Source organism: Microtus ochrogaster, linkage group LG1, assembly GCF_000317375.1.
Source record: "Microtus ochrogaster isolate Prairie Vole_2 linkage group LG1, MicOch1.0, whole genome shotgun sequence".
NCBI classification, from domain to species: domain Eukaryota; kingdom Metazoa; phylum Chordata; class Mammalia; order Rodentia; family Cricetidae; genus Microtus; species Microtus ochrogaster.
The window spans coordinates 44627436-44641629 of NC_022027.1; the positions used below are offsets into that span (position 1 = coordinate 44627436).

General features: G+C 44.3%; 1 protein-coding gene across 1 annotated transcript in view; it reads left to right on the forward strand.

Annotated features, from left to right (window-relative positions):
• Positions 1–1199: 1199 nt before the first annotated feature.
• The window catches only part of Parm1 (prostate androgen-regulated mucin-like protein 1), an 87567-nt gene continuing 74572 nt past the window's right edge, over positions 1200–14194 (forward strand). The window contains exon 1 of the mRNA XM_005359485.3: positions 1200–1522. Coding sequence (XP_005359542.1) covers positions 1480–1522 — 43 coding nt within the window. The 5' untranslated portion in view covers positions 1200–1479. The remainder of the gene's footprint in view (positions 1523–14194) is intronic.

Genomic DNA, 14194 nt, shown 5'->3' on the forward strand with positions numbered 1-14194 from the left:
AGAGAAGAGAAGAGAAGAGAAGAGAAGAGAAGAGAAGAGAAGAGAAGAGAAGAGAAGAGAAGAGAAGAGGCAGAAAAGAGGAGGAACAGTTGGAAAGAGCAGCCAGGAGTGGGCAGAACTTGTCTCTTAAAGGGACCTTCACACCTGTGTTCAAACTAGGACCCTGGTCTGGCTAGAGTAATGCCTGGGTACATCCTGCAGGAGACAGGGCAGGTCAGCATAATGCCTGAATCCTAACAGGAGAATTAGGTGAAAGGTCAGTTTTCACCCCTCTTTGGAGAAGCCCTGATCTTTGGAGAGGCATTCAAGTATAGAGAGTGAGCCCAGGGAGGCATCTGGTTACCTTTTACTAACTGTGAGGCCTGGGGAAACAGACTTATTTCCTACCCGAAACAATCAAGGATACAATGTACCCACCTGGGATGATTGCCATAGTAAGTGAGTGACTGAACTTGGGTTGTATGAATGTACATTGTCCATTGCCTAGCCCTTTTCCATTTCTCAGGAAATATCAACCATTATTATTATTATTATTACTCAACAGTATATTATTATATTGTGATTATGGGCCTGCTGTACAAACCATCCTTACAAGCTATATAAACATAGCATGTTCCTTAATTTCTCATGCCTACAATTTCTTACCTGTGAAATAATAACTTTTATGCTTCTGGGTTAGTAGAAGAAATTTCAGGGTGGTAACTAGTCAGACACGTGGTTCAGTTATCTGGCGATCGTGTCACCAGATAGTGGTATTTCTTCTGGTTTGAAGCTGAATAAGGTAGCCCAGACACCAGGAAGTGCAGCAGGAGTTTAGGACTGGTGAGGGTTTAATGTACACAGAGAAATGAAGGAGAAGGTTTTCGTCCCATACTTGGGAAGAAGTGTATCGATTCTCTGAAATAACTTTTTGATCACCTCTCTAAAGGTAATGTGTTTTCATAAGGGGAAACTGAGTTGGATTCCTGAGGGCAAGGACCCATTCATTAGCACTGTGCTTTGCCTGGGCTTCTAGAACAGTGCAAGGCTCTCTGAGCTGCTGCTCAATCCACTGAAAGCTCGGGTTTGCGCCCACTGTCCAGCAGAGGCCGCCCTGGGCCGGGACTCCTGGGACCCGTGTGCGCCCGGAGGGGGAAGGCCAGTGGGTGGCCCCTGTCCTCGCAGGAGGGCTGGGTGGGAGGGGTTTGGCGGTGTTGCAGGCGGGCTCTGGGCTAGGGCAGCTGGGATGGAGCAGAAGTGCGCCTGGCGCCGCAGGGTACACAGCTGACTCCGTGCGCCACCTCCTTTTCGCCTAGCACCGCCAGACACCAAAGCTGCCACAGTAGCTGCCTGGACTGATCGCTCCGGGAAGTCAGCACCACCCTCTCCTCCCGCAGCCCACCAGGCGGTAGAGGAGCTGCCTGTGTCCGGACGCACTTGGCCAACCCCAGGAAACTCTTCCCTAGCAGCGTCCAGCTCGGTACCGAGCACCGGAGTAACATGGTCTGCAAGGCGCTCATCGCTCTCTGCATCTTCACCGCAGGTACTTGGTTCTCTCAGCTGAAGAGCTAGGCGCGGGGAGGCCCGCACCAGAGCCGGGGGGAGGGGAGGTGTGGAGGGAAAGCGACACCGGGAAGTAAGTCGCCACTGGAGGGTGGTGGGTCTGCAGGTATGCGCACACAGGTTTGAGATGTACGGTTTTGGCGGGCCTGGAGGGGAGAAAAGACTGGGTCCTTGCTGTGGCAGCCTGTGTCGTCCCCCTCTCCCCCCCCATTCAAGCTTTGTGAAACAGGTGGCCGGCTAACTGATGCTTTAGAATCCCGAACCCCGCAAGGAGACGACTGTTCTCTGCGGCGGGGCGGCTTCTCCTCTTTGCTGGAGTCTCAGAGCGCACCTGCTACAGTCCCAGACATCACTTCTTCCCGTGGCTTGTCCTGCCTGGAATACAGAGCCAGAGCAGGGGTCGGATAAAGCCGCTGCGAAGAGGGCTTCAGCATCCTGTGCGCTCAACCGGCCTGGCGCTCTAGGATTTAGAGGTCCCTGGAACTCCCGCGTCGCTTTTTTACTTAGGCTTAGGGATGATGCGGCACTGTCTCAGGGGCAGAGGCCCAGGCTGGGGTCAAGCTTGCGATCGCTGCTGGAGAACTGCAGGTCTACTGTGGCCAAGGAGCCTTCCAAAAATGTGCTCCCTGAATGAAATTAGTAACTTGGCTAAAAGTAAGGTACACACCTCCTTCTGCCTGTGCTCCCACCCCTAAATGTCACTCTCTGGCTCTACGCTGCCTCTATGCGTGCTCCCTCCCCCCTGCCGCCGGACGGTCTAGGGACTACTAGCCAGCCACGACCTTGGGTAGACAACCCAAGCCAGAAAAATCAAGCACCTTCTTCTGGGGTTGATACCTAGGTTTTTATCCAGAAAAAAAAAAAAAGTATAGCCCAATAAAGAACTATGGATAAGGGACAAGGTGAGGGGGTTGGGGGTGGGGTGGACGGAGGGAGAGTAACCCAGAAAGACAGTCTGGTCTGTTTAAGAACTGATCCAAAACCACATACAAGCCAATTCAAGATTCAAGCTTTAGTTCAAGCGTTTTTCTTCTTGTACTGCTTGGGTTCCTGTAAATGTGCCTCCCCGCCCCCGCCCAAAATAAGTCACAACTCCTTGAGAAGAATCTGGAAGCTTCCCCCGCGGCTCTCAACGCATAACGTAGTTTTAAGGGAAAGTTCCCCCAGCTCGAGCCAATAGCACGCCGTTTTCTCTCCGTACTAACCTCTGGGAGAGCCTTTCATCTGCAAGGGCTAGAGACCTGCCTGCAGATCTTTCCGGAACGGTCGGGCGGCTTCCGTGGCAGTCCTCGGGAGAGGAGCGCTTAAACCTGAAATGGAATAGCCTCCCTGGCTGGATTGCGTCCAAAAGTAGTTCCCTAGTCCTCCAAGGAGAATTTGAGGACCCGAAAGAGAACCCATTTAACAAGCTTAAGAAACCTGCTGCCGGCTGATTTTGTTTGCTAAATTGACTTTTCACCTTTATCCATTTATTTATTATTTATTTGCGTGCTTAATATTGTTGAACATGGCGTTTGGAAAAAACCAAAATAAACAAAAAACAAAAATGAATTAATCTTAATAAGGAGCTCAAATAAGATGGTTCACTGATTAATTAGTGACTGATGATTGGTTGGTTGATTGATTTCTCTAGTCTTCCTGTGCTGAGACAAAAATATTGCTCATTGCTCCTCCCCTCCCCCAGAGCCAGGTGGCTGGTGTTTCAGAGACTGGCTGAGCAGCCCCAGTTCTATGCCCTCGGGCTTCTTCCACTGCGATCTGGGCCATCAGGTCATGGGCTCTGGAGGCCTAGGAAGACATATTGCCTCTTTCCCTTACTTGGTCTTCATGTTGCTACCCCATACAGGGAGCTAGGACGCGGAGGGCAGCTTTCTCTGGAGTTTGTGAATCTGAATGAATCTTTCCATGGACAGTTTGTTAATAAAACTGTCTACCATAAATAGACTGGAAAATAATGCCAAAATTATCATAAATACCTCATGAGAGTCTCCGCATTCCAAAGTAAAGCAGTTTCAGATTGATATATTTTTCTAGAAGGTTCTGAATAATAGCAGGCCCCAGTGCTGGGCAGCTTGTACTGAGCTTCTCTGGCAAGCTACTCACCAAAGAGTAGCTTTTCATTTTCCTGTTCTATTTTCTCTCCAGCGTTAGAGGCTTCAGAAAAACCTGAACAAACCTTAAAGTGATACCTATGGAACTAGAGACACTGCCCAACTGGGCTTAAATTTTTAGCTCAACAAATCCTCTTGATAAATGCGTTTCATCCAGTATATATTATGGGCACTTGAAATACATATACTTTGACAGGAGACACCTCAATATTTGTCCTCAGTGAGCTATATAAGGTATATAGAAGCACACAAATGGCCTTTTTAAACACTTAAGAAGACAAAAGAAATTCATTATGTAGGAGTAGTCCAAATATATGAGAAGCCAGTGACCCAGCTTCTCTTGCGCTAGGTCTTCCCTGTCTACCCCAGCCCAGATCTGGAAGACGGTGCACAGTGCACCCTGTTTACAGGCACCCTGGGGCACTCATTGGTCCTCTGCTAAGCAAGGTGAAGAGAGCTAGAATTTCAGTCTGCTCACCAGCAAGGGATCTGTGTGTGTGCACACATGCATGTGTATGTGTGCATGCGCACATGCGCGTGCATGCACACATACGTGTTCCCCAACCATCAGCTCTCTCTTCTCTGCATGATTAACATCAGCCACTGCTTTTTGCCTATACAAGTTCTCATGTGTGTTAGTTCAGTAGCCGTGTCACAAATATACTGCAAAATCGCCCCCTTTCTCCGGGAAGGTGTACTGGAGGAAATCAGGGAGAGTTGCCTGCATTCCTTTCTCCTGAAATCTGTGGTCACAGTAAAAGACATGCCGTATTCCTTTGAATGAAGAGACCTAAAAATTGCAAGCTCTTTGTAATGTCCTCTGATGCATTCATTGAGGCAAAGCGTCTATGTGGAACAAGTAGATTCTGCAGCCTGGTTATTTACAGTATACACCCTAGTTCAGGACAAGCACCTTAACCACCCTGCATTTTTTTATATTTAAAATTAAGGGAGGGGAGCCCCTCATATGGTTGGAGAAAATGTTAATTGACTGAGCATACCTACAAGAATACAGTGCTGGGGACATAGAAAATGCTCCATAATGTTAGCCCTTGTGCTCTTAACCTTAATAAAGCTAATTATACCCAGCACTGAACACACAGGTCCCCAAATGCAGAGGTGATATCAGTGTTGTCACTTGTACTCCAGACTCCAGACTGCCACTAACATGGCAAGGCTGACTGTCCCAGCAAACTCACACTGCAAAGTAGGAAGACAGTCAGCTGAGCCACTAAATGCCTACTTTAAAAGGTTAAGGATATGTTAGTTCAGACGTAGCACAGTGATCAGGAAAAAAAAAAAGGAAAGGTTTAGTTATAATTAAAGAAAAATAAAGTCCTCACTAAGGACTTTTGCAAATGTGTGTATTAGGAAAACCCAAGTCAGCTAGATCTGAAAGGTCAAATCCTCAGAGCAACACATTCGGGGATGATTTGGAGTAAATGGGTCATTTTATCTGATGATTCTGAGTGACTTTCTCCAGAACGCAGAGTCCTTGATAATGGCCAGATCGCTAAATTGAACCTCAGCCCCTGGGCCTGTGCTAATTGTGCTAGTGTTTTTATGAAGGAAATACTGGTCAAGTATTCATGCTAAGACAACTTTCTAAAGCAATAATTTTCACTTGGGGATGGGGAAAGCCCAGGACCCACAAAAAACACAGGGAGTGGCATTTAAAAACATATTTATCACCTGAGTGGGACCCATGGCAAATGTAGGTTCCTTATGAGAGCGGTTAGAACTATCCACCTCCTTTTAAGAATACCTTTTCTCAATCGGTGTTTAGGAGACAAGGATTTGCCTTTCTTGTGAGATAGCAAGTGGAAAGTTAATGTTTCCTGTAGAAGACAATGCCAGCTCTAAGAAGTGGGTGGGTTGTGTCTGCTTCACCCTATGGTTGCTTTCTCGTGGGATATGTGCGGTCAATAGGTTATCGCCGGGTTAATGTGCAAGCCGGACTAGAAAGCCAGACTCCTGATGTAGGCAGTTTATGACATCTTCAGTTGCTTAAATGACAGGAACTGATGTAACATCTCTAGCACTTGCATCTTTAAATATTTGTCATAATCCTTCACACGAGCACAACCCATCAGTTATGTGTTCCTAACACTGCTTACCAATCTCGAAAATGCTGCCATTTTTTTGTAAGTAATGAGAACCATCAAATGAGGTCGAGAAGCATAGGGTTCCGTCCATGGATGCTTTCACTAGGTGTAGGGAGACTGTTAACGGAAAGTGTACTATCTTAATTTTTCTGTGCCCCACGTTGCCACATTGAGCAGATAAAAACTCGGGCTATCTAGTCACATTTGAATTTCAAGTCAATAGTGATTCTAAATCTATCCCGTGTAGCATTAAAATTCAGTTTTTCACCGGGGACCACTGTATTTTATCTGGCAACTCTACTTTGGCCATTCGTCTTCAGAGCACCCGTGCGATGTGCCTGCTGTCGGACGACTTTCAGTTTGGACCTTGTTTCCTAGGGCCTTAGCTGTTCAACACCACTGCAGTAAGAGTCTATTTGTGGGGAAAACATGGAGATTTAATGGCAGCTCTCTTGGTTAGGACCCGTATAGATTAGGACTCAGGGCCAGTTTGCTCTCCAGTGAGATATTTTGATTCTGTTTCCATACCTATCAACTGTGCGTGGTTTTGGGTTTCTGACCAACAGGTGGCTTTTCTATGGCTTCTTTAACCCATTTTAACGAACCCTTCTGACCCTCCCTTTTAAAAAGAAATAGTATATTTCTAAGAGTAGCAATGTTTTTTACCGAGAGCTGGATTTAGAAGCTGTCTGGAATATAGCTGGCAGTGATTTAAAGGGAATGTTATAGAAAAGCTTTGCATTTCAGCACCCATTTTCGTGCCAAGATCTTAAGACATCTTACAAATATTAATTATATAACTTTTATATAATTCCTGCTAGATGGATTTATTAGTATCACTTAAAAAGCTGTAGCCATACAGACCCTGAAGAAACACATCAGGCAGAATTATAAGGCAGATATTAAAAAGTCTTATAAGCTATTTAACTTTGGAAGAAATTTTCACTCTCCATTCTCAGGGAAAAGAGTCTGTGACTAGCTAACTGTTAAGTAAGGGGAAATTGTGGAAAATTACTAGGTGTGATATTTAGAAAACACATCTATTTGATATGAATGGTAAGTAATGGAATAAAACCTCTACTTACATGCCAAATTCTGTTTTTTTTTTCTTTTCTGTAAGCAAGAAAATAAAGACACAATGTTCAATATGGGTGTTGAACATGAAAGAAATTAGGTGGAAGAGAATGGTTTTTTTTTCTGCCTGGGGTTGTAAATTTGGGGCTACCATTGGTTAGATCGTGTTGTATTTCCTAGTATATAATTAATAAAATGTGTTATCCTTCATCTTGGTGGTAGCCTTTCCCACTTTGTATCGTCCCAAAGCATAACCTCATCAGTTCATTTAATTACCCATCCGTGCGTCCTTGATGGAAAACTACTGACAGTGCCTGAGATCTTAATCCACTCGTTTGGGTATAATTGGGGAACTTATGAACAACAAGTATCTATTTCTCAGAAATTCTAGAGGTTAAGTCCACGATTAAAGTGCTACTGGGTTCTGCATCGTGAACGTGTACTTTCTCTTTGATAAGTGGAGCCTTCTTTTTTTTGGAGCTGCATGGTGGATGACCGAAGGCAGCTCCCTGGGAACTCTTTTATGGCCACTACTCCACTCATGATGACTTCACCAGCATGATCTAATCACCTCCCAGGTCCTCTGCCTCCTAATAGCATCTCTTTGGGAGTTACGATTTTTAACACACAAATTTTGGTGACTGGGGGACCAGGGAGATGAATCTTGGCCGTGCAAGTGCGAGGACTTAGTTTCAGATTCTTGGTACCCATGTGCAGAGACACGGTCAGTAACAGAGAGAAGGGGCTGAGATGAAGAGTGTGAAGGGACCTCTATTCCTCTTGCTTGTCAGAGAAACATTACAAAGTCTGGGAACCTGAGAACCTCTTTCTTGGCCTGGTTAAGGAGGCAAGGTTTTGGTGAGGGGATGCATGTCTGTCATGGCTGTTCTTGTGTTGAGGTAACCATGAGAGGTAGCAACAAAGCATACCAAATAAGAAGGAATTCAGGTTGTTTTGACTTAAAAATTGCAGCAGTGATGGAGATGATGTTTAGAGAAAAGTCCCCAAATTCTCCTTCTTTGAAGCGCTGATCAAATATATCTGAGTAGGGACAAAAGATGAACTTAGAAGAAAAGATGACCATCTTCTGTATTCTAGGAAATGCTAGCGAGGGAAATGTGGTGTGGAATTACCTATGGAAGCAGGGTTAGAAGGTGGAAAGAACTCTCCAGAAGTTCCCTAGATGACTTGGGCACAGCAAAAAGTACACAGCTGAAGGAATGCAACATTTTCGGCTGTTTGAAGGAAAGGAGCTGGTAATGGAGACTTAGAACCACTAAGGCCTTCTTCCTCTCAATGGCCTTCACTCAGCCCGTCAAGACAATGTGTTTTACCTTCCTTTCAATTTCATGCCGAGTCCAAGCACAGTCTAGCACTTGCATTGCTCTGGCCCTGAACAGAGCCACTTTCATCATTTCCCTGGAGGACAGTAATGGCCTCCCGGATGTCAGTCCCTGAACTTTTCCTCCTGAGATCCGCTTTGTACAGGCAACTGTCATTGGATCTATTGGAAATGTATCAGGGCATCACTGCTCTGTGCTAAGTCCTAACCCCATTGCATCCACTTGAAGGTCAAATCCTTAAAGAGACAGTCGAGATTTGCCCATGGGGTCCATTTGCTCTTGACTTGGGTGTCACCACTTGCTCACTTTGCCCCAGCCACCCTTCATTTCTTACAGCATGCTGTGGTTGGCTCCTCTCTTGGGAGCCAACTTTCTTCAAGGGCTCACAATGGGCATTGTCCAGCCATCTCTAAACTGCTATTGTTGGCCACCTTTCCAAAACTGTCCCAAATACTTAGGATGATCAGAAGAGAGAGAGAGAGACCTTGATTCCTTTTGACTCCATTTGGCAGGTTTTAATTCCCAAACAATTGGCTGACTACTTTGGGCCTGTATTGGGACGGTACTTCATGGTCGACCACAGGGTGGCAGAATCCTGTCTACCCTCTGACTGAGCATATGAGAATGAGAGGAAGAAATCAATCCCACAATCCCTTGGAGGACATTCCTCCAGTGGTCCAAAAGCTCTCACTAGGCCACCTCTGACAGGTTCCACCAACGCTCACCGGCAAGGAACTGGGGACTAAACCTTGAACAGGTGAACCAACGAGGGACATTACAGAGCCAAGATGTGGCACATGTGTCCAACTGTCACGTTCTCAGTAAATGCTACCCTGACCAATGTGTTAAAGTTACAGTACAGTCTCCCTGCCAAGTCTGTGTCCCTCCACCCCTCACCCCTACCTCTCACAAAACCACAATTTCCCACAGGGGCCTTTGTCTCTCCTGTCTGTTTGGGCAGTCCTCAGTGAAAGGATACTTTGGGGCACACAGTAGGCGCTCAAAATGTATTTGTAGGGTTAACACAATACTTAGTTGAAAATTTTCCATAGGTCATCTAAAAATGAGACATTGCAAACTTGCTGACCATCAGGTGCTTGTGTCTAGGGTAGTGCTTATACATCGTGTTTTATAAAAGCAGTAGTCAGGCCTTTGGTCCTCACTTTACAGGAAACAAACAAATGAATAAAAACCCCATCTAAGCTTTAAGAGCAGCTATTTTATAGCTATACGCCTATGGAATTCTGAAGTCCTTATAAACTATAGAGTTTCCCCCAGCTATGGTTATCATTTTAGAATAGCTGGAGCTTCTTAACTCTGTGGCCAATTAAGAAAATGTCACCTTTGAGCTCAGCTAGGACGGGTACGGATATGATAGAGAGCCACAATTTGAACCATTTTGGGAGTTTTCTCAATAACTAAAAATAGCTTGGTGATGAAATGTGGTTTGAGTCTAGAGGAAATACAACTGGCAATTTCCCAGTAAAGCCTGAAAAAGTTAAGTAAATTCAGACCCTGAGTGTTAAAAGTATAAGTCAGTCGCCAATAGGCTCAAGGAGATAATGGGGGGTTTTCTTGATCTTAGATTACGTGTTACAGCTTTCTTAATGAGTCTGAAATATGTGCTATGTTTTAATCCAAGCAATAGCTAGAGATGATGCTGAAGTTCCAGCTAAAATCAAGCTTGTATCCTAGAATGGAGGAAGGATAGGACGGTACCCGTAATTTATCCTGTAGGTAGATATATCCTCTGACATGGTTGGTGTTAAATTTACCCAGCATGGCACATGCCTCTTCTTTATCATAAACTTCCCTCCCCTAAATCTGGTACTATCCTTCTTATTCAAAGTAGGAATGGTTGTTTATGAGGTAGCTGCCAAGAAGAACATGATCTTTAAAATAAGAACATGCTGATCTTGATGATATAAACTTAGAAAAGCAAATTATAAGTGAGGGAAAGATGATGCTTTATTTAAAACATTAGACATTTATTTCATGAGTTCTGTTTGTCCATTCTGGAGAAAGGCAAACTTGCTGCCATCCACGTTCGGCAGCCTTGACTCTGAACAAAGAGGACAATCTCAGGTGACCCTGAGCTTGCGCTGCAGGGCCTGCAAGGGAAGTGTGGTGTTGAGACATTGCAATAGAGGTGACTCCCTGTCCCCACCAGAGCAATGTTGCGAGAAGCAGGTGAAAGTAGTAAGATGAGAAGCAGGGCCTAATATCTTACTGGAAGGAAAAAGAGCACACAGCAAGAAGAGAAGGTTGGGGACCCCAAGTCTCATACTCAAGCAAGACTGTAGATGCAGTAAAATTCTGTTGTTCTGAGACCAGAGCTGGTCAGTGACACCACACTGTACTCAGGATTGATCCTAAGCAGTATCAGTGAGTACTTTCAGGAGTGGCTATGCTACTGGGAAACATGGCTACAGTCTGTAGCTGTCACTATATGAGGAAAGAAAGCCATAGGATAAGGATAAGTGTACACCTGTTTTAAACGGGGTTGGAAGGACACAGTGAGTCTGTCCTCCCATTTCTCTGAAGTTTCCAATCCCATGTTGTGCACATTTCAAGCCCACCTCTTGCAGTAGTTCATGGGGCTACAGTCACTGCTAGATAGCTGTTGCAATTCTCAGCATATTGACTTGAAAGCCATTTTGACCAGACTCAAAAATGAAATCCTAGAGAAGCAAGTTACCTCAGAAAGGTTTACCCGGCAGCGCTGATGTAATGGGCAAAGGTTCTAGGAAAAAAAAATAACTTGAAATAATAATGTATTTCCTAAAATTCAACTGTTATCTAAGGCATTGTTAGGACCACCGTCTTGGTTCATTTTTAAGGGGCTCTGAGCTATGAGATCAATACTTATGGCATAATGTTATAATTCTCTTCTAAAACCTAAAATCTCTTCAGCATTTGTTACTATGGGATCTACATTATTTTTTTTTAAAAAAAAAACACATCCTAAGTTTCTCAAAGTGAAAGTTGTCAACTTAGATATCAAATAAGAGAAATAGCCTTTAGAAGACTATATTATTTCTTTCCTTTGGCAACATTCAATATATGATATCATCTTTCCAACAAAGTAATCAATAGTGTGTGGTTTAGGAAGATGCTGGAGGAGCCATTATTAGTCCTCTGCAGCATTCTCAGAGAACAAGGCTGTGTGCTGGGGACACTGCTGGACAGGCAGACAGGGCAGGGAGAAGCTGAGCTCTGGTCCCAGCCAACCCCTTGCATTTTGAGAAAACTGTTCACATTGGTGGACACCCACTTTACTGAGTACCACACACCACTCTGTGTTTGTTTCCTCTGCATCACCATGCATTACTGTTCCCACTTTGCAATTGAGGTTACAGGGCTTCAAAAGTTAAGCAATAAGCCATTCGCATGCAGTTGATAAGCAACAAAGCTAAGGTTTGAGCCTATAACCTCCATCTTTACCCATTTCTACCCTCACTGCCTTGAACTGCCAAGATAGCTGCCAAATCACTGTGCATTCCCAATGTTGATTCTCATCTGTATCCCACATGTTACAGCCTTGGTTGAGAGCCTGCCTTGCATCAATCTTTCCTTAAGCTGTGACACATAAGTGGCCACTTCCCTCACGCAGGATCCTCAGTCTTTGGGAACCCATTTAGGTCAGGACGGATTGCCTATTCCCATAGTAAGAAAGGTAAATGGACCCAAATCTGCTCAAGACTCTCCCAGGTGTTCAGATGGTGGGGTCTAGGTTCCATCTTCACTCGCAGAATGGCAGCTCCGTGTGGAGGTAGCTAATTCCGGGCAGTTCTGTTTAGCTGACTAGAGTATTTTGTTAGACCAGAAAGAAAAGACCTTCTCATGATGTCAGAGGACTCAGAGAAGCTTTGTGAAGCTCTAACTGGCCAAAGGTGATGCAATGATCAATGATGCAGTAACCAATGAGAATAATAATTGGAATGGGCTGACACCTACTAAATGTGTCTGCTAATGAGTACAAAAGGATTTCAAAACCAGAACAATGAAATAATGCAGCTGTTACTGATTTTCACTGGAAGATGCTAATAAGACCATAAATTATTTTGAAAACATAGTACATGACAACAGAGAATCAAGCATTTCTTATTCATTAATTTCTAGATATCACTGCCTTTCTATTGCGAGTGTAATACTGTATGATGGAACATTTGATGAAGAGGTGATTGATTGGTTGTCTCTGCAGAAGTCTTGCAGCTAGTCAGTCCAGAAGGTGCAACAGAAGCACCTTCGTGCATAGGCTCGTGGTTAGTGGCTTTTGGTCATCAATGGCTACCTATATCTTGAAGTATGGCATTACCAGATACTTGTCACACACACACACACACACACACACACACACACACACACACCATCCCTTTTGATATGGTCCTGCCACATTCAGAGGGAACCCACATCCCGTCAAGCTTCCTCAGCCAGCTGAGGAAGGTGATGGTGAATCCCATGGGAGTGAAGTCAGAAAGCTCCAGAAAACAGGAGGGTTAATAGAAACAAAAGCCTGGTTTCCTCAATAAACAGATCATAAGGAATAAAAGAAAATGGCTGAGAAAAAGATGTGCAGAGAAAGGAAAAATCTGTAGAGCAAAAGGAAGACTTGAGAACAGAGCAACCAATCCCAACTGTGCCCCTTATTCAGGTTCTGAACCAGGCCAAAACTCTAACATTACGCGATGACACTTATGACATATTTGTGAACGAGGACTTTGACTTGCTCTTTAAATGAGGCTAAGGTTTTGTTTATTTTAACCATGATAATGATATACACATTATTTTCCAACAACCTTATCCCTTAGAGACACTTACCATTATAGTTACAAAAATTTTTATTGTTCCTAAGATATGTTTTATATAACATGGGTGCAGGAAAGTGGGATGGGATCTTATATGAAGAAATAGTTTTCAGTTAGTGACGGCTGAAACTGAGTAAAAGGAGCAGAGGGATTCATTGCTTGTTTCCACTTAGCAGAGGATTCAATTTTTATTACAAAACGTTTTTAGAAAAGCTCCTCCTCCTAACCCAGAGCCTGTCTCCAAATAACAGTCACTCCCAAAGGAAAAACTAGTTTTCTCCAACAGTGTCCCGCTGGATATACAAACCCACTGGTGGACAGGCCCAACATCCAGCGGTAGATGGCCAACACAGAATCAGCTGAATGGTATTTTTGGAGATTTATTTTGTCCCATAGTGCTGGTCTTCTGTTTTACCATATAGGTCTTTGGCTTATATATTAATGGTTTCCAGTTTTGTATCTTTATGGGATTTCTGTGTGTGTCAGAGTCTGTGACTCTGACTCTGTGTGTGTTCATTGTGCTTTCTCTTTGTTTCTTTTTTTCCTGTTGGTTTGTTTTGTCTTACTCTGGTTGGTTAGTTTGTTTTAGTTGCCTGTTTGTTTTCTAATAGGAGGAAAGAGAGAAAGGGTGTGGATTTGGATGGGTAGGTGGTTCGGGAGGATCTCGAAGGAACTGTTGATGAGGCAAGGAATGATCAGCATATATTGTCTGAAAAAATCTATTTTCAATGAAAATTAAATTATTTTTTAAAAGGCTTTTAGAAAAGAAGTTTACTAGACCTCACTGTTGGGTATGAAGTTAAGCCCAACCCATTTAAACAAGTACCTTGGAGTCCTGCTAGAGGAGAAGGTTTTAGAGGTAATCATGTCATAAGAGGCTATGGAAGCACATACAGCATCCCTGGTGCATCAGCCTCGGGAAGGGGAGGCCTGCTGTGCCCCTCAGGATGCTTTGCCTTTGCTAGTGCCTCTTCCTCACCCCTAAACACTATTCTTCACTGTTCCCTACTGGCCCAAGTTCTCCAGCTTGCAAGCTCAGATTTGAGTTGTTTGGGGGTGTAAGCCTCTAGTGATCCGGGGGCATGTCTTAATTTCACATCCCTCCATTGCATGCATGAACCCATGGGGCAAGTACTCAATGCTTGTCAAATCCAACTAAAGAAACTGAAGCTTAGAGATCTGGAGTCCAAGGTCTCACAGGTAGATGATGG